The sequence below is a fragment of the Manis javanica genome, chromosome 9 (genome assembly GCF_040802235.1).
Source record: "Manis javanica isolate MJ-LG chromosome 9, MJ_LKY, whole genome shotgun sequence".
Lineage (NCBI taxonomy): Eukaryota > Metazoa > Chordata > Mammalia > Pholidota > Manidae > Manis > Manis javanica.
The window spans coordinates 52681361-52709302 of NC_133164.1; the positions used below are offsets into that span (position 1 = coordinate 52681361).

A 27942-nucleotide genomic window follows, 5' to 3' on the forward strand; every position below is an offset into this window, starting at 1 on the left:
ACTAATCATCAGGAAAATGCAAATTAAAACCACAATGAGACATCACCTCACACCAGTAAGGATGGCCACCATCAAAAAGACTAAGAACAACAAATGCTGGTGAGGATGTAGAGAAAGGGGAACCCTCCTACACTGCTGGTGGGAATGTACAGTAGTTCAACCATTGTGGAAAGCAATACAGAGGTTCCTCAAAAAACTAAAAATAGAAATACCATTTGGACCAGGAATCCCACTCCTTGGAATTTACCCAAAGAATACAACTTCTCAAATTTAAAAAGACATATGCACCCCTATGTTTATTGCAGCACTATTTACAATAGCCAAGATATGGAAGTAACCTAAGTGTCCATCAGTAGATGAATGGATAAAGAAGATGTGGTACATATACACAATGGAGTACTATTCAGCCATAAGAAAGAAGCAAATCCTACCATTTGCAACAACATGGATGGAGCTGGAGGATATTATGCTCAGTGAAATAAGCCAGGCGGAGAATGACAAGTGCCAAATGATTTTCCTCATTTGTGGAGTATAACAACAAAGCAAAACTGAAGGAACAAAATAGCAGCAGAGTCAGAGACTCCAAGAAGGGACTAGAAGTTACCAAAGGGGAGGGGTGAGGGAGGGTGGGTCGGGAGGGAGGCAGATGGGGATTGAGGGGTATTATGTTTAGTATACATGGTGTGAGGGGTCACGGGAAAAACAGTGTAGCACAGAGAAGGCAAACAGTGAATCTGTGGCATCTTACTACACTGATGGACAGTGACTGCACTGGGGTATGGGTGGGGACTTGATCATATGGGTAAATGTAGTAACCACATTGTTTTTATGTGAAACCTTCATAAGAGTGTATATCAATAATACCTTAATGAAAAATTAAAAAGAAAAAAGAAATTACTGGCCTGAAGACTTGAACTTTCTAGTTCAGCATGTCTGGAATAGGATCGGGAATGCTGTGTTCCTTACATGCACCCCTGATGATTTGGAGAACTACTACAGTAGTACAGATAATACTGAATATGAATAATTATCTTAGGTCAACATGATTCTGATTTATTAATAATTCATGTTATATAACACATTTGGAAACAAAACCTCTGTGTCTTAGGAACCTTGTAACATATATTCTTCCTGTATTTCACAATAGCTTCACAGACCTGAACTTTGCCACCCTGAGGTTTACATTAGTATATAAGCATTCTTACATTCATACATGCATTTGTTGAGGCAACAAATATTTCTTCAGTCTTGCTTTGTGCTTAATGATATGGGTTATAGGGCAAATGAAACACATTATTTTGCCTAAGTCCATTTCAAATAAGTGGATGTGAATAAAAGACATTCATACACCTATAAGCACTCACAGAGTCTTTTTAAGTAATAGGGTTAGAGAAAATGTACTGAGATAGATATAATTTCCATTTAAAAGACCACAAGAGGAAGAGGTATGCAACAAAACAGGAATATGAGGTTGTAAAATCAGGAGAGCTAAATTTTGTACTTAATCATAGTAATCAAACTATCCTCTATTCTTTAAACAATTCCTTCTCCTCATTTAACTGGTTTTTAATGCTTTAATTTTTAATTACAAAAGTAATATATAAACATAATTATGAGTCAGAAAACAGAAATAGAAAATAGAAATGGAAAAATGTAAAGAACAAAATAAAAGTCCTCCTTTAATAATATCCTCACTCCATTACCCAGAGGGGAACACCATGACTTGTCAGGTATATATTCTTCTAGATTGTCTTCTATTAATTGACAAACATGTATTTATAATGATAAACAGCTATTTACTTTGGACTGGGGGCAGAGATAATTTGGTATGGTCAAGACTGTTAGCTGTTCTCCAAAATGTTTTTTTGACTCCTGGACACATAGCTAGCCTGTATTTCCCAGCCTCCCTTGCAATTAGGTGTGGCCACATATGGGCTCTTGCTAATAGAATATAAGCTGACGTTCGGCCAGGCCTGAAGTGACACACTTCAGTGACTTCCCACATGATTCTTAACGCTCTTTCCTCCTTCTGTCTGATGCTGGCACCCAAAGTGAACTTAGAAGTCACTTGCTAAAGATGGAGGAGCCACACTTTGAGTCACTTAATTTCTGGGGAAGACAGCTAGCCTGCTAACTCAAACACTATTCTTGGACCATTCTACAAGAAAGTATAAATCTCTTGATCTTTATGTTAAATTTCAGTGTCTTTTTATTCCCATAGCCTTTTCTACTCTAACTAATATAGATTTTTTTTTGTAGGTGGAATACAATAAAATTTTGTCCTGCAAATTGTTTTCACTTAAGTATATCCTTGATGTTTTCTGTATTACTATATAGCTTATTCTTTTTGCAACTGGTATCATTCTATAATACAGATAAAAAATAATATATTTAACCACTTCTACTAATGAATATTTACATTGTTCCAGTAAATATCCTAGTATAGATATTGTGTTACACAAGTATGAGTATTTTTCTAGGATATATATAACTACAAGTACAATTATTTTCTAGCATATGTACTTATAAATAAATATACATATTTAAAACACACTTGCTAATTTCAGACTGCCCAATACAAATTTATACTCTTGCAAAAAATCAACTGCATAAAAGTGGCAACTCAGAACCACAGTCTGTCTTTAAGTATTAATCCCATGTTGCCTCACACATTCCTGTTTATCTCAGTCACCTCCTAGCGTCCTCACCTCTCCCATCATCCATCACACTCAGTACCTCAATCCCATACTGCTCTGTACATCTGCCACCCATCTGCCCTCAAGTTTTTCCACAGAGGCAATGAACTCTTGACAGGTGAAAAGGCAACAATTCTGTCACTTTAACCTCAAATCAGAAAGTCTTCTGCAAATACAAAAAATCACCATCAGGCAAACACCAAGATAAAAATTGTTGCAGGCAGATCCTTCAGATGTTAAAATCCATAGGGAAAAGTTTGAGGATAATAGGACATTAGAATAGTCTTAAAGTATCTCCTCCAATGACAAAATACCAGTTACAAATGGAAAAAACAATTTTTACAGGGGAGACTGCCTTAACCAAATAATGAAAGTAAACATTACCGGTAATAAGGATATAAATATCATGTACTCTTTGATATGATGCTCTGCGGATGCAGCATCACTCTTAGTATTCTGAAAATTTAAACCTCAGTATAATCATGAGGAAACATCAGACAAACCCAACTTTGAGGGACATTCTACAAAGTTACTAACCAGTACCTTTGACCCTGAAAGTGTCAAGGTCATAAAAGATGAAAATGGGGCACTGTCACAGATTGGAGGAGACTAAGGAATCATGACCATTGATTAAATTATGTGATCCTGAATCAGATCCTAAAATAGAATGAGAGTACTGGGGAAAAACCAGTGAAGTTCTAAAAAAACCTACAACTTATAATGTAGTAATGTTAATTTATTGGTTTTGATAAACGTACTATGGTTACATAGGTGTGTACACCTGGGAAGCTAGTGAGGAGTCCACTGGCAAACTCTGTACTATTTTTGCAACTTGTCTCTAAGCTGAAAATTGTGTCAAAAGGAAAAAAAAATGTCTTCCTCAGCTCTCTGCATTACCGGAAACCAAGAGTATATCTTAAAGACTGTGCTTTCCTCCATTTCCCTAAATGAGGCTATTTTATTTCTCACACTACATATTCCCCAGCACCTAGGGGTGATGCAGGTGTGTTCTTTGCTCCCCATCCTACCTGTTACTTGCTACATGCTACCCAGTACTTATTCCCCCATCACTTGCAAAAAAAAATGCCTTTTCCTGTAGCATTCCTGATATCAGTATACACCACCCTCTCCTCTTCTTTGTTGTTGTTATCTTCCAACCTTCTGGTCAACCTTCTCTCATTTGTTTAAGACTAGCCTTCCTTCTTGTCTCAACTACCTTCATCAATATAAATATCCTCTATGTCCTCCCCACCTTCAGGCCCCAGGCTCTGTTCCTTGATTTCCTCATTTCCAACAGTCCTCCATGCTGCCTCAGCCACATTCCTAGAGACTTTGATGTCATTAACATGTCCTCCCAGCAAAATATGAAATCACAATCCCACTCTTGGACAGAACTTGCTATCATTCCTTGTTCTTTGCATACACACCCTCACTATAACAAATTTCTAGCTTCTTTGAGATTTCCAAACCTAGTTTCTCCCTCCAAGCACAATGCTAGATTTCTTACATGGATTATATTGATTAGTCTTTTGAGTTAGCAACTTACTGGCCCCACCCCACTCTATACATGAAGAAACAGAGGCTCAGAGCTTAAATAATTCACTTTAACTAGTGAGGAGAAAGGTAAAAGTTTGAGCCCAGGCAATTTAATTCCAGATCTGCCCACACAAGAGGAACACTGATGGTACCAGGTTTCAGTAATGAGATAATTAAGTGAAACTCTCTTGTAAATAAGGCCCTAGTTAACTTTACTTTTTCTTAAAATCAATTATGAATACTGAGAAAGATAGAAGCTGTCCCTGAGATCCAGGAGCTGGTCTGGCACTCAGAACTAGGCCTTGGTGTTGTACTGCTGAAAGTAATTTCACACAATATCAGCATCAGAAGAAGCCACTCTGTGACTCTGACAGACCATGACCAAAAGAAGACTTATCTGAACAAAGAGAAATACATGAACCTTGTCTACCACAAAAGTGACCAAATACTAAAAAATTCTGGCTAAAATGAATGGCTGCTGCTTATATATCTATTACACCATTAGTCTTGCTCTCCTCCTTTTAGATTCAATTAAGATCCCTTGTCACAGTTGCCTCTGCTTCCTGATGACATCCAACCCCAAACAAAGCCTCCTTCCTCAAACCCTCCCCACAAAGCATCTGACACAGGCCCAAATCCTATCAGTCCTTTCTGAGGCCTTACTAAGGTGGCCCACAGATCCCCATGGTGTGGCTAAGGAGTTTGGAATTCATTTGTATAAGCAATGGGAAACAATCAAAGCTTTCAGAGTAGGGCAGTGGCATGACCAAAGCTGCGCTCTAGAAAACAAAATCTGACAAAACCTGTCAGACAATCAAGAGAAGAAACTGCTGGCAGTGACAGTAACGAACCATTCCAGCAGTCGCAGGGGTGACGGAGTCTTAACGCAGGTGGTGTGTGGTAAGTGCCTCCAGGAAGGTGGTGGCAGTGGGCATGAAACGAGCTACATACGCTGGGACGTCTGCAGGAAGAACTGACAGTGTGTAGAAATGTTGGCACAGTCTTAACCATCAGCATAATTTAAAATTTAGTAGGCAGAGATTCTCTCAGATCAGATTTCTCATAAAATGTTCAGGCTTACTCTGAAAATAGATGGGGGATTTTTGTATCTGTAAGTTCACTTCATTAACATAAAAGAGAAAGTTATGAATAGGATGACTTTCAATTCACCTTACTCGGATTATAAAATGTGAGGTTGGATTTAAGCCTACCATATGGATAAGGGATCAACTTAGTCCTTAAGTGCCTTTTGGAAGCTCCCATGAAGGGCATTAGAAGTTTGTGAGCATACTAGAGGCGAACTTGGGGCCTAAAAGTGTGCATATTCAGCAGACCTGCCTAGATCCTCAGCTCTAGGAAAGTAAAATTGATGAAGATATGCCTCCTAGGAACTAATCACACTATTATTCAAATAGGAATAAAAGAGAGGCATGGTTCCAATGGTGGAAATGAAGAAAACCTCCCAATTACAACTGACAGGCTGAGCTTGAGGTGCTGTTTGACAGCTATGGAAATAGGAAGGTCCTGTTTTGGAATAAGCTTGGTTCCAAGAGCTTTTCCAACTGGGGTTTTAAGAACTGAGCACTTTCTCCACCTAGAAATACTGGAAATTGTATCTAGGAAAGAGTACAGACAGGAGAGGTCATAAAAGCCCACAAACCCTAAAATAAGTTTAACTGTGGTACTAGCCACTATTGGACCTGGAAGAGGATATCATTCAGGCACAATGAAAATCAGAGAAAGCAGACATATTACCTACTACATACTTCTGGTCAGAAGAAACAGAAGCCAACTTTTCCCAAGTCCTTCTCTCTGAACTAACCTACCCTATAGTCTTCTCCACAGGTCCCCCGATGTGTCACTACAGTGCTTATCACCCCTATCCTAGCCAGATATTCCTGACTTTCAAAGTACACCATGCCTCTAATTTACCTGTTTTCCCTAATCCCCCAAATCTCAAGACCAAGATTTGACTGACTGCTTACTATCTCTGTGACTTTGGGCAAATAAAATTACTCAACCCTCTACCTATAAAATAAGGATGATATATCCCTAATAGGGCTCATCTGAAAGTTAAAATAAAAAAAATAAAAGTATGTAATATGCCTAGTAATCCTGAAACGCCACAGGTTCTCAATAATTTATCAGCTTATTGTTTTGCTCTTTTCATTTAAATGAGCTGAACACTTTGTATTTTTTTAAACCATACACATGTATAACTATTATATTAAATGGTTATTAGATATGAATTAACATTTCAAGTGTTTAAAAGATACCCAATTCTGACCTCTCCAGCACATCCTCAAAAGAATATTGTTTTTCCTAACACCCACATACAAAACACATCTGTTTATCCACACATATACTTCCCCAGTCCCCAGCACTGGTTAAATAGGCTCAATCTATCTCTAAATCTACCAAAAAAATGTGATTAGAAAGATGTTTACAATCCTCAAAATTTTAAATGCTGAGATTTTACTCAATGTTCAAAATAACCTGAATCACAATATCTTCTCTGATATTAAAAAAATACAATCCCAAATGTCTTAACTGTACATGAAATCCTCAAATCTACCCATAATACTGATTAATAGAAAAGGCTATCTTGAAAGCTACCCCATTTGACTTTTTATAAGTAGTAAATAATTGCTGAGTAAAAATAATGAGAACTATGTGAAGGTTAGGTGCCTTTTTCTATTGTTCGCTTTCATGCTTAAGAATCCTGGAACTAACTCTAAATTGTGAAATTTGAGTCTGTCCCCAGCCAGAGTAGCAGACTTAATGCACCATTAATCTGGTCTGCTCTCAGCCGCCAATTCAAATAGTCACAGTCATTCGATTTTTAAGGAAAAGACAGTACTACAGAAGTGCATTCCAGAGGTCTTTTCATAAAAACCATTCTGTGTGCTCCATCTGCACGTGCAATCTGCTTGTGTATTTTCAGCCAGCTTGCATGGGCAGATTAATGTGTACAATTAGAAAGCAACCTCACAGGCATTCAATAAACTGCCTTCATTATTACACTCAGGAGAGTCCCTTTGGATGTCAATAAAAACCTAGTTTTCTGCCTGTTAGCTAAATAATTGACAACACTAAAAATAATCAGAAGCAAATGAACAAAGTCTGGAACAAGGTGTTAAGAAAGAGCACATTAGGATTCTCATGTGGTGGCCCAGGATGCTGCCACGAGCCTTTTCTCCAGCAACTTGTATTTGTAGTCTGTTAGAGTCTGTGGCTGCCCTTCCCTACAGAGGGAACCCCCCACCACACACACACCCCATTCCTTGTCTGCTATTTGAACCATGTATCACAGCATGCTGAAACAAGCAAGGACACGAGGTATTGACTCATTTGAAAGAATTTTTTCGCTGTGCATGTATTTTGTGTTCCTCGATTTGGCAGTTTGGTTTGTGGGGGGTGAATGGTGAGCAGCCTGATTGGCCTGGTGAAATATTTGTGCTGCTAAAATTTTTACAGCTCTCCTAGATCATGTTTGTACCATAACCTGATTCTAAGAAGGTCTGATAAAGGTGTGTTAAAGAGGATCCATCTTTTCTAAAAGGTCCTTTTCATATTTCTAGCTATATTATGATCATTCAGTAAGTGAACTATTGGTCTTCTAGCTTTAAAACTAGTTTGAAACAAAATACTCTTTAAAAAACTTACACAAGTACTTTCTGTGTTTCTCAATAGGCATTAAAAATCAATTTGAGATACTTCTCATTTTTAGCCAGCTTCTCTTTTTCCTGGTTAATGGGACCTTCACAAAAAGCAGAAGAAAGAACAAGAGTAAAATATGCATGTAATTGAATTCAGCTCCACTGACAGTGTGTTGGGTGGCTAAGGGCAAAACTTTTTCTTCACAGGAAAAGGATGATTAATCTCTAGTATTTGGTATAGACTATGAAGTTGAAAGACTATGAAAGAAAAGGAGTTTGGATGACACAAGTTTTAAGACACCAAGGTGCTCTAATCCTTCCCCTTACCATGTTTAAAACTCCCCAGAGGATGAACTTGTTCAACTTCCCAGTCCTGGTGGTAAGACCCCTCATTGGTAAGCAGGCCTCCGCATTACCAGTGTAAAAATGGGATGCCACAGGATAAATACGTTTGTTCTTATTTTATTATTCTTTTCTCTAGGCTGTGAATGCCCTCACAGCATCCGCTTATCTCCTTCAACTCTGATTGGGCTAGAAATACTCTCATCCATTCTCTACCAATGAAAGAGAAGGCAATGACACATTAACAGGCTTAATCCATTGCCTCCCTCCTGCCATCTCTCTAAGATGGCCAGTTTGTCCTGGTGTTTAGCTTCCCACCAGCTCCCTCACCCCATGCTGCCTTAGAAGTATGGGAAAGAAAGCCTGTGGATTCTATGATGCAAGTGAGGGTAATGCCTATTTTAACTTAAAGAGGACAATGTCATTCATTCGCACTCCTACCCATTTTCTGGCCTGGGTGGCAGAGGCCAAGTATTTAACTTCCTAAGTCATAGAGAAGTGGTGAGAAATGGCCTTTCCATTCTCGCCTCTGACTCTTAGAAGGAAATGCTTATCATAGAGGCAGAATAATTTTAGTGGAATGAGAAAAACAGAAGATGCTGTACTTAGAGAAAAACATGCTTTAGGATGTCACATATGCTCACCCCAACATCAGAATGATCATAAATTCTGCAAATGAGGTACAAAGATGGAAAGACAGAAGGCAGTCAGAGAACAATCCATCTGAAACTGGGAGGTTTATTACCAGTTCCAGCGAGACCAGAAATCTCTATGCAGTCTTTACCAAGTAAAAGGTGTCTAATCCCCATTCAACAAGGACCTATGTAAGAAGTTTTAAGTCCCCTTAAAATTCAGGCACTTTTATGTCATTTATTCAAGATACCTTATTTAATCCTTACCAATGGCTTTTGGGAGAGACATTATCATTCCTCTTTTAAAAAAAAAAAAGAAAAGAAAAAACTGAGGTTTAGAGGTTTAGTATTTGTCCAAGGTCACAGCTGGGGAATGGAGCTAAGACTTTGAATTCAGACCTGCTTGGTTTTAATCCTACTATATCTGGAATTAACCCAGGGGCAAAAATATGGTTCATTAGTTTTGTCTGCTCTTTCAAGTAGTGTGCAGGTAACCTAGATATGTAGAATCAGGACACAAGCTTATCTGTACAGGTTGTTCAGTAGAGTAGATTATCTACCTTATAAAGCACATAGTAGTTGCCCTACACATACCAGTTGCTGTTATTCACAAGTCATACTGGAAAAAATACCTTGGTATATGACCAGCACTTGTGAGTGTTGACAAAAATTGCTAAATTATTTTTCAATTCTTATCGACAAAATTACAAATGTATAATAGTCCTCAGTCCAGCAGATAAATCCCTAGTTCATTTAGATTCTGTTTGGGTACTTCTTTTCAAACATCTTCCTTATACGAATGTTTTGGAAGTCAACGTAATCAGAAGTACCCTTAATTGTCAACAAATCAAGCCCTCCAAGTTATTTCAAATAGGTAATTCCACAAACTTAGCAGTATTATTTCTAATCAATTGACTACCAAAGAATACTTTGTTGAGTACAGATGTATCCAAACTTAAACCTTATTTGTATAACAGAATTCAATTACATAATTAATAGTGATAATCCAAACCAGATATCTTGAAAAGCTATCATCACCTAGAATTTAAAAGCAGAATTAGGGATGGAGCCAAGATGGCGGCATGAGTAGGACAGTGGGAATCTCCTCCCCTAAACATATATATTTTTGAAAATACAACAAATACAACTATCCCTAAAAGAGAGACCAGAAGATACAGGACAACAGCCAGACTACATCCACACCTGCGAGAACCCAGTGCCTTGCAAAGGGGGTAAGACACAAGCTCCGGCCCAGCAGGACCCTAGTGCCCCTCACCCCAGCTCCCGGCGGGAGGAGAGGAGTTGGAGTGGGGAGGGAGACAGAGCCCAGGGCTGCTAAATAGCCAGCCCTAGCATATGCACCAGAGTGCACACACAGTGCGTGCGTGGGGTGCTGGAAACTAGGGAAACAGGACAGTAAGACCTGTGAGCGGGTCCCTGCAGTCAGCGCCCCAGGGACAAAGAAAAGCGAGTGCTTTCTGAAAGTCTTAAAGGGACAGGGACCCCACAGCTGGACAGAAGCATCCGGGGACACTTGGCCCAGCAGCTGGAAATCCTGGGGAAATCCGGGCACCCTAACCGCCTGGGCAGCAGCTCTGAGACCCCTCACGGCGATAAACAGCCCCCCGTCTGTTCCCACTCTGGCGTCCCACCATAGCAGAGCAGCAGCCTGAGGCTGGCCACACCCACAGCAAGGGAGCTTCCTCCAAGGCAGCTGGGCAAGAAACAGACCCAGTCTACACGCAACTGCCCAACACAAGCCACTAGGGGTTGCTGTTGTCCCAGTAAAGAAAGGCCAGGAGCAAGTGGAAAAGGTCTTGGCTCTCCCAGCTGACGGATGAGTCAATAGCATACTACTGCATCTATCAACATGAAGAGGCAAAAAAATTTAATCCAGGCCAGGCTAACCCAGACATGTTCTACATCCTCCCCTGAGAAGGAATCTGGGGAGGTAGATTTAACCAATCTTCCTGAAAAAGAATTCAAAACAAAAGTCATAACCATGCTGATGGACTTGCAGAGAAATATGCAAGAACTAAGGAGGGAGAATACAGAAATAAAACAATCTCTGGAAGGACTTCAAAGCAGAATGGATGAGATGCAAGAGACCATTAATGGGCTAGAAATCGGAGAACAGGAACACAGAGAAGCTGATGCAGAGAGAGATAAAAGGATCTCCAGGAATGAAAGAATATTAAGAGAACCGTGTGACCGATCCAAAAGGAACAATATTTGCATCATAGTACCAGAAGAAGAAGAGAGTGAAAAAGGGATAGAAAGTGTCTTTGAAGAAATAATTGCTGAAAACTTCCCCAAACTAGGGGAGGAAATGGCCTCTCAGACCACAGAAACACACAGAACTCCCATGACAAGGGACCCAAGGAGGGCAACACCAAGACACATAATAATTAAAATGGCAAAGATCAAAGACAAGGACAAAGTATCAAAGCAGCCAGAGAGAAAAAAAAGGTCACCTACAAAGGAAAACCCATCAGGCTATCATCAGACTTCTCAACAGAAACCTTAAAAGCCAGAAGAGAATGGCATGATATATTTAATGCAATGAAACAGAAGGGCCTTGAACCAAGGATACTGTATCCAGCACGATTATCATTTAAATATGAAGGAGGGATTAAACAATTCCCAGACAAGCAAAAGTAGAGGGAATTTGCCTCCCACAAACCACCTCTACAGGGCATCTTACAGGGACTGCTCTAGATGGGAGCACTCCTAAAAAGAGCACAGAACAAAACACCCAACATATGAAGAAGGGAGGAGAAGGAATAAGAAGGGAGAAAAACAAAGAATCATCAGACAGTGTTTATAATAGCTCAATAAGCAAGTTAAACTAGACAGTAAGATAGTAAAGAAGCTAACCTTGAACCTTTGGTAACGACAAACTTAAAGCCTGCAATGGCAATAAGTACGTATCTTTCAATAATCACCCTAAATGTAAATGGACTGAATGCACCAATCAAAAGACACAGAGTAATAGAATGGATAAAAAAAGCAAGACCCATCTATATGCTGCTTACAAGAGACTCACCTCAAACCCAAAGACATGCACAGATTAAAAGTCAAGGGATGGAAAAAGATATTTCATGCAAACAACAGTGAGAAAAAAGCAGGTGTTGCAATACTAAAAGCAGAATGAACAATATGCCTATAAAAGGTACACAGTTCTGAAGACATAAACTTACTATTGCTGATGCTCTCTAAATGCTTCTCTTCTGAGGTTTTCTTGGAGTCTTTTTTTCTCTTCTAGTTTATTGCTCTGAAATTGCAAATATCAAAATGCAATCTATTAGGGAAGCTTTAAACAGAATCATGATGTTAAAGTTACCCAAGGTACAAATTTCTTAGGCTCAAGTGGCCTCAACAGTCCAATATGGTACCTACCAGAGCTTCCAAGATGCTCCCCCTTCCATAACCCATGGGCACTACACTAAAAGCCAGGAGCCCCAAGTTCTTTCCACAGCTCCCCTCTCCCAATTCAACTGACATAATCACAGAATCAGTATTTCATATTTTGTACTCTTTAGTTCAAACAACATGAACATTTACATTTTCAAAGTATTCTAAGGGAAACATGAAATTTCCATATAAGTTAAAATTATAGTAAATGGCTAAGTAGTTCATAAAAATTTTATATGAATACATTCCACTAACGCATTCAAAAAAAGATTTTCAATAATCCAACTCAACTCCCTTCTGACTTAGAATCAGGTTCTTAAACCTGTTGGGCGGCTGAACAGCAAATGTCATATAGAAGCCATTTACTTGAATAGAAAAAGAGTTCTCTGTAATTAGTTGTTTGGAAAGTCTAAAGACAAAGGACTTTGTATTTAATATTACTGTCACCATAGCTGTGGCACATTTTAATCCAACTTAACCCAAGAATACTTCCTTTTGCTCACTATGACACAGAGTCCTTTACTCTTTTAACTTGCCTATGAAAAATAAGTAAAGTTCATAGACAACAAATTTAATGGGGAGTTGAAAAAATGTTCTACAATACAGGGAAGACTTGAAGTTTTAAATGAATCCAAGGGAGATGGCAAGCAGGTGAGTTTGCTCTAATAAAAAGAATTGGATTTGCCCAGGATGCAGGCTTGCTTAACATCACTCAGTCAATGATAGCAGACCTAGAGCTGATTCAGAGCAGACCCTGTGAAAAGGGAATAACAGAAATTGTCACTTCCAATCCTGCCATAAGCTTGGCTCCGTTTTTCAAAGAGGGTGAAAAATAGTTCATACTATTTATTTCCATGGAAGTCATGATTCATACAGAATTAATTAGTCCCATTTTGAAAGGTAAAATGGATGACTTCAGTTTCAGGAAAAAAAAAACAGAAAATTCACAATTAAGGGGAATCAATTAAAATACAAAGCAATTAGAATATTAATGAAACACAGTTCTAGGAAGCAAACTAACAGAGAACTGTAAAACAAATAAACATGACCTTAATCTGGGAAAAAATCCTCATCATGAAACCAAAATGGGTCAATTGTGATGAGCTCCCTACAACTCTAGGGAAAAAAGGGTGGTGGGGAAAGATATCAAGTGAGCAGTAGCATTTGTTAAACCAGTCCTAGGAATGCTACTTCGAGAACAGTGAGGAAGCCATGCGAGTGACCAAGCCTAGGTTCCCTGAGCATGGTCGGAAACTGGAAAACAAGTTTTTATCTCTTCAGGAACAGATTATCATTGAAGTAAACTCACAGAAACATACAAACTCAGTAGCTAAACTGGATCCAATGAAGGTCTGTTTATCCCTCAGAAGTCAATCAAGAAGTGTTTTGCAAAGTGCTGAAGTATTTGAGAAATTGAATTCAATACCTGCCAGTGTAGTAGCTGCTTTAGTATACTAATCCAAACACTCAGATTTAATCAGATTGTTTCTTTCATTTCTTTCCATTTAACAGCCAGTTAAGGAGTCACCCAGTCACACTTACACACAAGTGTATCTGTATCTCTATCTATACACATACACATACATACAAATGCAGAATGTGAACTAAGAACATAAGGTCCAGAAGAAAAAATTATTGAATCAGCTCTAGGTCTATTATCACTGACTGAGTGATGTTAAGCAAATCACTTAGTATCACTGTGTGGGGAAAACTGAAGTTCCTACGGCCAGGATCCTCACCTGACCCTAAACTACTTGATGATGTAACTGGCCTGCTGCTAGGCTACTGCTTCCACACCCTAGGCAATTAGCTATTATTGACTGAGTCATTATATAAAGAGCTCTGCCCAGTGCTCTGCCTAGAGGCAGAGAAGAGGGAAGATTACAGACCTGCAGACTGTTGGATGCAGACATAATTCTAGTGCTGGACCTATTTCCAGGAGAACAAGCTGGGTGACAAACCATTTCACCCCAAGAACATTGTGTTGTCATTCCTTGGTCTCACTGAGTCCATAGTAAACTTGCCCGGGGCTAAAACCCATTGACAAGACACACTGAATCTCAATTATTCAACAAACATTCAACAAATATTTTTCTATTATATACTTGGTACTGTGTTAGATGCTGGCAATACAGATATGCACAGAGCTGTGCCTACTCTGGAAAATTTCAGAAGCTAGCTGCAGACACAGACAAGAAAGTGATATGCAGTATGTAAAACATGTTAGGGGATAGAGATTTGCAAGTAATGTACTATGAACACAGTGAAAAAGCATGGAAGTGAGTAGGTGGGAAGTGCTTTCAACAATTTCATAAGCATTCACTCAGTGCCTAGTAAGTGGCAGACTCCATCCTGGGTACAGGAGCCAAGTTGAGTAACATTCAGAATATGGTTTCTAACCTCAGGTTCATGAATGAGCTATGTGCTTGCAGTGTGCTTATTTTATGGATAGTGGGCTCATAGCTTTCTTCAGACTCCCCAAGAGACTGGTGATCCAATGAAAGGATAACAACCATGAATGAGAAGTAGAAATTCTAGATAGACTAACCTCAAGCAAGAGTTTTTTAAGAGGAGGAGGAGATGATGGGAGCAGGGCTACTGTACTCCACTGTATGGGTTGCTGACTATCCAGGAGAGTAGAAGAGGGGTCATAAAGGCTGAAACAGAACCAGCAAGACTTTTATCCTTGAATGGGGTGCTTTGGTGAAGCAGAAGTGTCTTTTTCTATTTCTCACAAACGTACCATCTATCGCCAATCCAGGCACCCAGAGAACTGACCACCTGCATTAAGAATCCCCATTTCTAATTTGCACAGAGTCAATGGAGGGCTAGTGGTGGTCCTGAATAAGAAAAGGGCATTCCCATGACTTACAATATTTTCAACATACAAAAGCATGAGAATATATACCAGCTCAGAGAACCCCATGAAGTTTATGGATAAATTGAGAACTGTTTCAATGGGTGGAAGATAAGGTTGAGAAAGTAGGAAGGGGCAATTATAAAGAAATTCATATGCCAAGTAAGGGAATTTGGACTTCACTAAAGGCAATGATGAAACATAATATTATTTTAAGCAGAATAATAAGCAGCTCACTCTGAAAGCTCTATGGAGAATGAGCTGCAAAAAGGACCACATATATAAAAACCAATGTGGTTTTGACAGTAATCCAGGCCATAAATTATGAGTTCCAAATTAAGGCAATAGGGACAGAGAAGAAAGGATAAACTCTAAAAAATGTAGGGGACAGAAATAACGGGGCAAGAAATAATAGGAAGTAGACTATATCGATAAAGGAGTAAGAGAGGAAGGATGAGTATAGGATTACTATCATTTAAGAGATGGAAACAAATATGAAATAAGTTTTGAATCTACTGGTCTTGAGATATACTTTTGGGACATGTGGAAAGAAATGTTAAGCATACAGTAAAATATGTGGTTCTGTGATTTAGGAATATGATCTAGCCTTGATATATGGATTTCAGAAATCCTTAGCACAAACAATAACTAAATCTTTCAATGTGGCAATATGGTTGGGGGCTTTCAGCTAAGAATATGGTGGCATAGGGAGATTATTCTAAGAGCAGTTGGATGGGGCCTGGATAGATCATCAATACAAGAAATGTGGAGGAAAATGATCCAGAAATCCAGAGGGGTAGAATCTGAAGAACAGAGTATTTAATAGTTACAATATTACAAAGAGTTTAAATATGTTAGTAATTAAAGAGTCTCCACTGGGCTTTTCAATTAAGAACACCATTTGTGGTCTTGGCTAGATCAATACCAGTAAAGTACTAGAGACAGAGGTCAAACTCAGCACACCAAGGAACAAGTAAAGATGAGGACTTGAAGAGTTAAGTTCCTGAGCCATCTGAGCTCAGCATCACCTGGGAACAAATTTTTTTAAAACAGATTCTTCTGTGTAGTGATTGCTAAGGAGTCAGGTGACAAACTGGCATGGGAAACCAAGCGAGGCAGGGGCCCTTTCAAACAGCGGAGCCATGATGCTCGGGGTGGGGATGCAGAAGCTGAAAGCAAGGAAGAATAAGAGTGTTTTAAAGATGAAGGATATGAGTATGATTATATCCCAAGAGAGAAACAAAAACAAAAACAAAGAGAAAGTAACCTAAGAAAAGAGAGTTTAACTGGTGGAGCAGCAAGGTTTCCAAGGAAATGGGAAGGAAGGTGAGATGGTGTCTTGCCTGAGGGTTTCATCCCTGGGCAAGTTCACTATGGATTCAGTGAGACTGAGAAATAACAAGGGAACATTCTTGTGGCAAAGGGGTTTATACCCTGCTTTATTCTCCTGGCGGAAGTTCATATCTGCATTCAGCAATCTGCAGGTGTGTAATCCACATGGTCTTTGCTTCTGCCCAGAGCACTAGGCAGAGCTCTTTATAGAATGACTCAGTCAGTAATAGCTCATTACCTACAGATGTGGAAGCATTAGGCTAGCAGTAGGCTAATTGTATCATCAAGTAGCTTAGGGTTAGGTGAGGATCCTGGCAATAACAACTTCCATTTTCACCAAAGATGGTAAGCACAGGTGGAAGAATCCATCCTAGCAACAAGGAAAAGCACTCTCCTATTCCTGCTAAGATGGGGTGGAGGTGGAACCTCAAAGGAAGAGTGAGGAAACAGAAACATAAAGGTACTTATGGCCTGATGGCCTTTATTTCCTAGAAGGTAAGAGATGAAATAATGTCCTGAAAATATAAAGGGTGGGAGATCTTTGGGTAGAGAAAGTGAAGGTTCCTGTGGCCAGGATTCTCATCTGACCCTGGTTGGCTAGCTCACTACACATGTGTGGGCAATACATCATTACTGACTCTATATAAAGAGCTCCACCCAGTGCTCTGGGCTTCATGGCTGCAGGGGAGCAGAGGCTGGAGTGGTGGCAGTGCCCAGGACAGAGAATGAGATGGCTGCAGGGGGCAGAGAGGCCCAGAGGCAGAGACTGGCTTGCTGCATGCAGACACACTGTGAGTGGATGCGATTCTAGTGACTGACCTCCACCATGGGGATAAAGTTGGGTATATACCCTTTCACCCCAAGAACATTCCATTGTCATTTTTTCAGTCTCACTGTATCCATAATGAACTTACCCAGGGCTGAAACCCATTAGCAAGACATTTGGTAACTAGAGATGGGCCAGATTGCAAAGGAAAATTATTGTTTGGCATTGTTTAAGACCCAGCTGAGAGAGGAGCCCAGAAATCTGTTGTAGTAACAAAAAAAACAAAAAGCTGTATCTTTTTTTCCCTCCAGCAACCTCACTCATGTGGGTTTAGTGAAAAGGAAATAATCAAACCAATTCAATTCATGTGTAAAATAGTAATCCTCTCTCTCTGCCTTTCATATAAGAGGTTGATACACTGTAGTCAAATGATAGTGTTAAAGTGCTTCTTCACATTTATAATTAATTAGGTTAGGGCACCCTTACCAAGTACTTACTACATGCTAAACATTGTACTAAGGGCTTTGCACATATTGTATCCTTAAGCCTAGCAGTCCCATTACATTAGTATATCCATTTTACAGATAAGAAAAGTTAAGCATAAAGAAGCTAACAGCTTACCCTCTTAGTTCTTGTGGGGAAGCTGGGGTTCCTATGGCCAGGGTCCTCACTGAACTTAAACCACCTGATGATGTAACAGGCCTGTTGCTAGGCTACTGCTTCCACACCTTTAGGCAATCAGCTATTATTGTGCTATATAGAGAGCTAGGCCCAGTGCTCTGGGCAGAGGCAGAGATGCTAGAGATTGACCTACTGCTAGGAGAACAAGCCGGGTAATAAATCCTTTCACCCCAAAGAACATTTGCTGTCATTTTCTTTGGTGACATTGAATCCATAGTAAACTTGCCCGGGGCTGAAACCCATTGGCAAGACAACTGGCATAGTTGGCAGAATTCATTGTTCACCAAGAAAAAAGACAGGCGGCCCTTATGGGAGGGGTGCTTCAGCAGGCTGCCCCTGTGAATGGGAGACAGTGGATCATCCCCCAATGGGTATGTGGTCTGAGGTGGCTTGCCTCCTAGAGGACTGGGCCCCACCCCAGGACTGGAGGCAAGTGGAGGTGATACCAGAGGCAGCAAGGATAGCCCTTGGTATAGTAAGTAGGTCTTTTGAGAGACAGAGTACCCATGAGGCAGCAGGGACTGTGGGTTGGCTGTTTCTTACAGTATTAAAAAAGTCTACAGAAGAGAAGGACATGCTCCTGAAAAAGACCCAAGAAATGGTGGCACCAGAATATGAGCTGCAAACTTCTGTGGATTCCTGAAGAAAGAAATGGCACTGATTAGAGAGGAGACAGCATGAGTAGTCCAGCAGCAAGGTGCCATTGAAGAGGAAAAAGATTCTTTACAGAATGAGACAACAGTACTGCCAGATACTCTGAAGGAGGAAAAGGCCATCAAGGAAAAAGACGAGCTCCTGAGGGAAGCATGAGAACATCAGCTGCACAACATTGAACTGAAGATAAGAGAGCTTCTGAAGACTGAGGTAGCACTGCTGTGAGGCACAGTAGAAAAGGTAGAGGCTGTAGCAGAAGAGGCAATTGGGGAGGGGAGAGAAAGGTGCCATCAGCCCGGGAAATGGAGGAGCTGGCGAAGGATGAAGGGGTGGTGCTGGAGGCACTGGCGCCTCCTGTATTGAAAGCATGCCCAGTGGTTGTAAAGAAAATAAAGACCCAGAAGCTGAAAGTTCCCCTAGGAGAGACACAGCCCCCTCCCCAGGTCGTGGAGCACTCTATGCTCTGCCCCTATACTCAGGCTGAGCTGGTGGATTTGGGCTCCCGGTTTAGGCAGAAGCCCTCAGAATCAATATCAGCTTGGCTTCTGCATCTGTGGGACTTAGGGGTGAATGGAATTGTTCTGTCAGGATCAGAGATGGGAAAGCTGTCTTCCCTGAGAGTGCAGCCTACCTTGAGGCAGCAATTACAAAATGCATGTCAGACCCCAGGAAGTCCTCTCTCCTCAATTGGCTATGGCTGCACTTTGTGCTGTGTGGCCCAATCCAGGTGATCTGCCATCCTTTCCTGTTAGATGGCAGATGTATGCTGAGCTCCAACAGCTGTTATGAGAGCAAGGTATAAGAAATGCCATCTATAGTCCAGAGAATTATGGCCCAGATGAAGAGGTTTTCACTACTGGGATGAGAAATACTGTGCTTCAAATGGCTCCCACATCCCTCTTTGGGTCTCTAGTGTCCATTCTTTCCCCTCACTTAGGGCCGCCCATAAGCAAGGTGAAGAGTACAGGGGCAGACTTATGAGAGGCTGAAGCAATGAGAAAACAGAAAGAAATAAGGTCTGCTACACACAAGAAGAATTTACAGGGCCCCATGAAGGTTACAAGGACCCAGATGTGGGTTGATTTAATACAGTCAGGAGCAGATGGAAAGAAATTAGGTGGGAAGTCAAATAAGATCTTACTAGAGCTATGGCAACAGCTGAAACCAGAGCAGCAGTTCCAGCCATTAAGACCAAAGAGGCAGAGGTCAGAGACAGAGCCACAAGTCCAGTCTATGTGTTTGCAAGACTTCCTGCTGGGGAGCGAGCCAACCTCACTTTAGCCCACACAGGAAGGTGATTGGGGAACATGGTTTGACTGAGGAAAAGGTCAAGGTATCTGCCCTGAGGGACCAGAAAGACCAGAGGCCACATGTTGAAATAGCTATCCATTGGTCCCCAGTGAACATACGTGTCCTGGCTTTGGTGGACACAGGGGCTGAATGTTCACTGATTCATGGTAACCCTTAGTGGTTCCCTGGGCCCCCCACTATCATAGATGGATATGGGGGGAAGGCTATCAGAGGGAAACAAGCCCAAATCCCTTTGGGAATAGGGAATCTACCCCCAAAAGAGTACACTGTGTATATTTCTCCCATCCCTGAGTATATTAAGGGGATTGATATCATGCAGGGTCTTGGTTGCAGACCACTGCAGGTGATTTCAGACTGAGAGTACGTGTGGTGAAGGCATTTCTGAGGGGATATGCTAGGCACCTACCCATAGCTTTGCCTGTGTCTTGGCAGGTGACTAATACTAAACAATACAAACTGCCTGGATGGGATAAAGAGATTGGAGAAACTCTCCAGGAGCTGGAAAAGGTGTGTATTATAACGCCCACACATAGTCTTTTCAATTCCCCAGTGTGGCCAGTAAAAAAGCCTGATGGCTCCTGACATATGACTGTGGATTACAGAGAACTGAATAAGGTCATACCCTCTATGCATGCTGCTGTCCCCTCTATTGCAGGCCTGATGGATACCCTCAGCCATGAATTAGTAACATTATGTGGTAGTTTTTGCTAATGCCTTCTTTTCCATTGACATTGAGCAGGACAGTCAGAACAGTTTGCCTTCACATGGGAAGGATGGCAATGGACTTTCACTGGCCTTCCACAGAGATACCTCCACAGCCCCACCATCTGTCATAGACTTGTAGCCCAGGACTTGGCTACATGGGAGAAACCGCCAATGGTGCAGCTGTACCATTATATTGATGATGTCATGCTCACGTCCAATTCTCTTTCAGATCTAGAACGTACAGCACCTAGACTGCTTCAACATTTACAGGAGAAAGGATGGGCTGTGAACAGTACCAAGGTTCAGGGACATGGTTTGCCTGTCAAATTATTGGGGGTCATCTGGTCAAGTAAGACCAAAGTTATACCAGAAGCAGTCAGATAAAGTCCAGGCCTTTCCTACCCCTACAACTATAGCATTGCTATAGGAGTTTTGGGGTCTTCTAGGCTACTGGAAAGTGTTTATCCCACACATGGCACAAATTCTGAAGCCCTTATACCAGTTGGTACGAGGGCATCAGGTAGAATTTGGATGAAACATGTGCAGCTGCCTTTACTTCAGCAAAAAGGGCAGTCAAGGCCATACAGGCCTTGAGTGTGATAGATCCATCAAGGCCCTGTGAGCTGGACATTCATGTGACTGAAGATAGTTATGGCTGGGGTCTCTGGCAGCTGCTTGAAGAAACTCACCAACCTATTGGATTCTGGTCACAACTCTGGAAAGGGGCAGAGGTATGATACACTTTGATAGAAAACCAACTGGCTGCCATGTTTCACACCTTGCTAGCTATAAAACCAATCACTGGAATGGTCCTGATAAAGGTAATAACCATCTATCCCATCTTGGGGTGGGTAAAAGACTGGACCCAAAAGCCAAGGAGTGGTGTGGCACAAAGCTCACGTGGGCCAAGTGCGGGTCTTACCTACAGCAGTGTAGTGCCCTCTCTAGTAACCCCTTGAGTGAAGAACTCCAATGCTTATTGGGGCTGGTGACATATACTAGTGGAAAGCAGGAAGAACTTGCTTTCGAACCATTAGTAGCAGAGAGTCCCTATCGGGAGGGAAGAGCCCCTATACCCGAAGATGCATGGTGCACAGATGGCTCCAGCCATGGGCAGCCCCCAAAATGGAGGGCCATAGCTTTCCATCCTAAAACTGAGACAATATGGATGTAAGATGGTGAGGGGAAGAACAGTCAATGGGCAGAGTTGTGGGCTGTGTGGCTTGTGATCAGCCAGGAGCCCTCCCCTATAGTTGTCTGTAATGACAGCTGGGCTATCAGGGCTTGACCCTGTGGCTACAGACCTGGTACCATGCCAACTGGCTGGTTAGTCACCAACCCCTTTGGGGGCAAGAATTCTTGCAAGACTTATGGGTCTGTGGTCAGACTAAAACAGTTACAGTATATCATGTGACAGGTCATTTGCCACTGGCATCCCCGGGAAATGATGAAGCAGATAAATTGGCCCAGATACGTTAGTTAGAAGAAAAGCCTGCCTCTGATGTAGCCCAAAGGTTACATCAGCGTTTGTTGCATGTAGGGCAAAAGACAATGTGGGCTGTAGCCTGTCAGTGGGGCTGCCCTTTGACCTTTGAAGAAGTTAGTAGAGTCCAGCAGGAGTGTGTTGTGCACTCTGAAAGGAACTTACAAGTTCCACAGCAACATGGGACAATAGCTAAGGGGCCTATACCCCTCGTCAGGTGGCAGATAGACTATATTGGCCTCTACCTGTATCAGAAGGATATCGGTATGCCATGACTTGAGTGGACACAGCTACTGGACTTCTGGTTGCTTTTCCTACCCATTGTGCAGACCAGCAGATGACCAAAAGAGGCCTGGAGCATCTCTTTGCTGCCTATGGCTGACCACAGGTAAATGAGAGTGATCAGGGCACCCATTTTACTGGACATACACTGCAAGAATGGGTGTGACAGCTGGGAATCAAATGAAAGTTTCATGTGCCATACAATCCTACTGCAGCAGACATGATAGAGTGGCACAATGGCTTGTTAAAATCCGGCCTAAAGTCAGATACCAATAGTCTGCGGGGATGGTCAGTCTGCTTATGGACCATGTTATGGCATTTGAACAAGAGACCCCGAATGGGAGCCCTGAGCCCCATAGACATGTTAACACATATGGCTGCCTCCCCTGTGCAACTGCAAGTACAAACCAAGGAAGAATCACTGAAGCCGAGGTTCGGCCACCAGAATAACATCTTGCTGCCAGCACCAACTGCACTGAACCCTGGAGACGCCATTGAGTGGACGTGGCCTTGGACCTTTTGACACATGGACCAATGATGGCTGGCTCTCCTGGCACACTGGGGACAAGGCCTGGAAGCTGGCCTCCTTTGTATTCCTGGTGTAACAGCAGAGTGGCCGCCAAAGGTCACAGTAGTATATCCTGAATGGCCAGAAGGTAGGAGCATTTTACCAGGGAGTTTTGTTTTATCATTATGGCCAGTGCATGCACCTCCAGTAGCACTGTATACAGATCCTTCAGTAATCCCCACAGGGAAAGGAGTAAAAGTATGGTATACTAGACCTGGAAGGGACCCCCTTCCTGCTACAGTCCTATCACAGGACCACTCTCTTGCATGCATCTTACCTGATGGACAAGATTTGCCTATGTTGATGTCATTAAAACATGTGTCTTACTGCCCCTAAGGTCTTTGTGGATTGGGAACTTCCTCTGGGTTGAGGATTATTATAATTTTTGTTACCTGTATCAAAATCTTGTTGTATCTTAATTTTTGTTATTATCTCTAAGTTGTTGTTATCCTGTTGCTGTTGTGGAATCTGGTTACAGTGCTCCAGCTTTCTCGCACAGGGACCATTGCGGAAGACTGAAAGCATGTAGATTGTAAGGCGAGAATCCTGGAGGGGTGGAGTGTGGGGAAGTTGGGGTTCCTATGACCAGGATCCTCATTGAACTTAAACCACCTGATGATGTAACTGGCCTGTTGCTAGGATACCGCTTCCACACCTTTAGAGAATAAGCTATTATTGTACTATATAGCGATCTCAGCCCAGTGCTCTGGGAGGAGGCAGAGACGCTAGTGCTCAACCTTCCACCGAGAGAACAAGCCAGGTAAATAAACCCTCTCATCCCAAGGAATGTTTCCTGTCATTTTCTTTGGTCACATTGAATCCATAGAGAACTGGCCTGGGGCTGAAACCCATTGGCAAGACAGTTCTACATCTGCATTTCAGAGATATTAGCATCCCAACATTATGGAATTAATTAATAGATCTACTGCATTCCAACAATTACAAGCTTAATGCCCACACCAATTCTTCCACAAAGAAATGCATAATGTAGGAAGTGCATTTCTGGGAAATACTGGTGTTCCTTGAAAATTTTTCAGAAATGGAAATTTTTCTTAGCTTATAAAAACAATATTGAAATAATTTCCTCAATTGAGTTTTATCCCTAAAATTGTTCTCAAACTGGTAGCTGTTGCTACTACTTGTTTTCTAGAAGTAACAAATCTGATTCTTTAAAAATATGTACACGTATCTCTGCATTTAATATGCATACCTTATTTTCTACTGGTTAGTGACTGACTAATGATGCTTCTCAGTGTCTGCTTTAAGCACTGTGACCTCCAGTGCTCCAAATAACTTTGGCAGTGTTTCACTTGAGGGTTTCAACCCCAGGCAAGTTCACCATGGATTCGGTGAGATGGAAAAATGACAACAGTACATTCTTGGGGTAAAGGTCTTACACCAAGCTTTTTTCTCAGCAGTGGTATGTCAAGTGCTAGAATCACATCCACCTCTACATGCAGCCAGCCCTTCTCAGTCCCCGCCCCCAGCTTCAGCCTCTTCTCTCCTGCTTTCTTGCTCTCCTCTACAAACTCTGCTTTGGGCTCCCTGCCTTGGCTCCAGGCTCTGCTCTCCTCTAAGCACTGGTGGAGCTTTTTATACAGCAACACAGGCACAATTGGCTTATTGCCAATGGATGTGGAAGCAGAAGCCTACACAGGAGGCCAATTACACATCAAGTAGATTAGGGTCAGGTGAGGATCCTGGCCTTAGGAACTTCTGTTTTCCCTACAGCTGCTTTATGACTACAGTTTAGTGACAAGGGCAAGAAAAGTCTTTGGATGCCACTCAAATCTCTAGCTAGTTTCTTGCCCTTTCTGAGGTTATGATACCCCAAGAGGTTGGGAGAATTAAATAGAGGTATTTGTAAACTATATAGCACTGCATAATAGTATTTCACATTTAAGAAGATCAAAGGCAGAATAAGATGAGCCAGGATATAGGGAGGCTCTTTGACAAGGAGTTGGAAGATTTTCACTTTTCAAATTTGTGGTTATTATGAAACGCTTGAAAAATCAAATCATTGTTCAACTCATTAATGTGATTATGAGGGAAAAGCATTGTGGAGGTTTACTCTTACAGAACTAAATTTAGGTGAAAGGTTGTTGTGAGGATTAATGACAGTTTGTCTACTTGTGCTGCTAGATTCAGTGACAGATCATTATAAAACTACATGCTGCTGTAACAAATTGCCAAACTGATTGGCCTAAAACAACACAATTTTACTAATAATATTACAGTTCTGGAGGTCAGAAGTCCAAAATGAGTCTCTCTGTGATAAAATCAAGGTGTCAACACAACTGCTTTCCTTTTGGAAACTCCAGGGAAAAATCTGTTACCTCACCTTTTCCAGCTTCTCGAAGCCTCCCACACTACTAGGCTGATGGACCCTTCCCCCACCTTCAAAGCCAGCAATGGCAGACTGATGCTTTCTCCCTCTCTCTCTTTTCATGCTCTCCATCTTCTGCCTTCCTTTTCCAATTTAAGGGCCCCTGTAATTACACTGGACCCACCTGGATAATACTCTCCTTATTTGAAGGTAAATTCATTAGCAATCTTAATTCCACTGGCAAATTTAATTCTGTTTTGCCAGGTAACAACAGATTCCCTGGTTCCAGGGATTAGAATGTAGAAGGGCAGAGGAGGGGGGATTATTTGCCTATCATGTGGGTTTTAATCTATTTTTAAACCAATATGCATCAGATACATATTGTGCCAGATACTTCACAAAATCTTTGCCCTCCTTAACCCTCTGAGGCTTGGCTTTGGAATGTGGATGATGGGGGAGGGTCAGGGAGGATCTCTTTCATTTAGAGCTAAGCAGTGGTGTGCTGATAAGCTAATGACCAGCTCTAGAAGGGAGGAGAGGAGGTTGATTAATAGCATTTACTGATATGCATGGTGCACATACTCCCACATGAATGGTGTCAAGCTACCAACATGAAATCAACTAGTTCACAAAAATCCTGCAAATGTAATGGTGGAGAAAGTGAAGGTTCCTATGGCCAGAATTCTCACCTAGTCTTGGTCCGATTGGTCACTACACACAAGTGGTCAAAACATTGTTATTGACTCTGTATAAAGAGCTCTCTGCCCAGTGGTCCGGGCTGCATGGCTGCAGCAGAACAGAGGCTGGAGTGGTGGCAGCGCCGAGGACAGAGACTGAGATGGCTGCAGGGGGCAGAGAGGCCCAGAGGCAGAGACTGGCCTGCTGCATGCAGACTTACTCTGAGAGGACGGCATTCTAGTGATTGAAATGCCACCATGGGAATAAAGTTGGGTATAACCCTTTCACCCCAAGAATGTTCCATTGTCATTTTTTGGTCCCACTGAATCAAGAGTAAACTTGTCTGGGGCTGAAACCCATTGGCAAGACAACTAGGCTGCTCAGATTCTACTTGACTCAGAATTCCTCACCCGCAGCCATTTGCCTGGGGAGAAGGGTGGCATTTTGCAGGCTGCAGTCCATGTATGTGTTCACAGTGCATTTTAAAGAATAAATGCTCCATAAGCACAGCCATTATTGCTTCCCTTGGCTATTTTCACACTGGCAATGTGACGTATGCCATTTCTATATGGCTAATGTTCATTTTTCTTTTATCTGATACAAGCTACTAAATAGGCTCATGTTCAGTATGAAAAGCCACAGATTTATATGCAACAGCTAGGTCATGGCCTCACTGCAGGCTAATTAGCTAAAGAAATCAAGTCTGCAGAAAGACCAGGGTGAGCTGCTCCTTTTCTTTTAGGCAGTTCAGATTAGTGTTCCCTAAACTTTGATGTGCACAAGAATCATCTGGGTAGCTTGTTAAAATGCAGATTCTGTTCAGAAAATCTGGGGTAGGGCTCAAGATCCTGCATTCCATACACTGATGCCAGTGCTGCTGGTTCAGGATCACATTTTGAATGGGAAGGAGCCACATGTCAACTATCCCATCTCTCACTTGTGGATGAATTTATATCAATAATCATTACAGTTATCACATTAGAAAAGCCAATCCAATTAAGACTCCTGTAGTTAATGATTGCTGTACATTTAGTGTAATGGTCTATCTTGGAAAGGAAAAAATGCTTTTACTCAATATTATAAAGAAAACCATTTCAGCCACTAACATTTCTGAATAGTACACATTATTTGACCTTTGAAGAAATGAGCTATAAATGACCCACAAGCCAATTAACTATGGGAATTAAATGACAACTAATAAATAACTTTCAGGATAAGAGGTTGCAACACAAAAATCCTTTTGGATCTGCAAGCCTCTTAATTCACTTACTGGTGATGGTTTGTTGATTTTCTTAATTTCACATGAAATGCAGACAGAGAGACTATGCTATATAAAGGGGACACTCCTCTACAATCACAAGACCAAAGTGTCAACCTTCCTTTGAAGGAGAAAATGGGAGAAGGGCAAGTTGAATGAAAAAAGAGTGAGGAACAGATATGTAGAAAGAAAGTTGTTTTCAGGTTAAAAAAAAAGTTATTGTAATAAAAAACCTTTTCAATGAAGGTATAATACCTAATGAATTGGAAGCAGATTGCTGCATCAAATTTTGTAAACAAAGTTCTTATGTTCTTTTGTACCTCCATCATTTCATTACAGTTCTTCAAGTATGACTCCAGTGTTATCTCCACCTCCAGAGCCTACATCTCTCCATCTATAGATGCTCCTGGTTCTGGGAGAAGAGGAGATGGGGCCTGCAGCCCCACTTTACAGGAATAGTCACAGGAGATGCCTGCAGTCACAGAACATCTTGCAAGAATGATTTACTCTGCTTTCTGGAAAGGTAGAGAAATCATCAGAAAAAGAAATGACTCATCCACTCTCATACATTCCATAAGCCACCAGCTTTTGGCTTCTTTAACTCTCACTGGTAGAATATCTATTGCTTAGTAACCAGGTTTAAATTGTAACCAACACTCAATTGGGAGAAAGAAAGAGATAGGGAGGGAGGGAGGGGTAGAGGGAGAGAGAGATACAAACAACAGGAATAGAAACTGGTTCCATGACCTGTACTCGCATTAG

General features: G+C 41.5%; 1 protein-coding gene across 8 annotated transcripts in view; it reads right to left on the minus strand.

Moving 5' to 3' along the window:
• EPSTI1 (epithelial stromal interaction 1) overlaps window positions 1-27942 on the minus strand; it is a 121393-nt gene that overhangs the window by 63857 nt on the left and 29594 nt on the right. For all 8 annotated transcript variants that reach the window (XM_073212577.1, XM_073212578.1, XM_037002096.2 and 5 more), the window contains exon 6: window positions 12066-12139. In XM_073212577.1, coding sequence (XP_073068678.1) covers window positions 12066-12139 — 74 coding nt within the window. The remainder of the gene's footprint in view (window positions 1-12065; window positions 12140-27942) is intronic.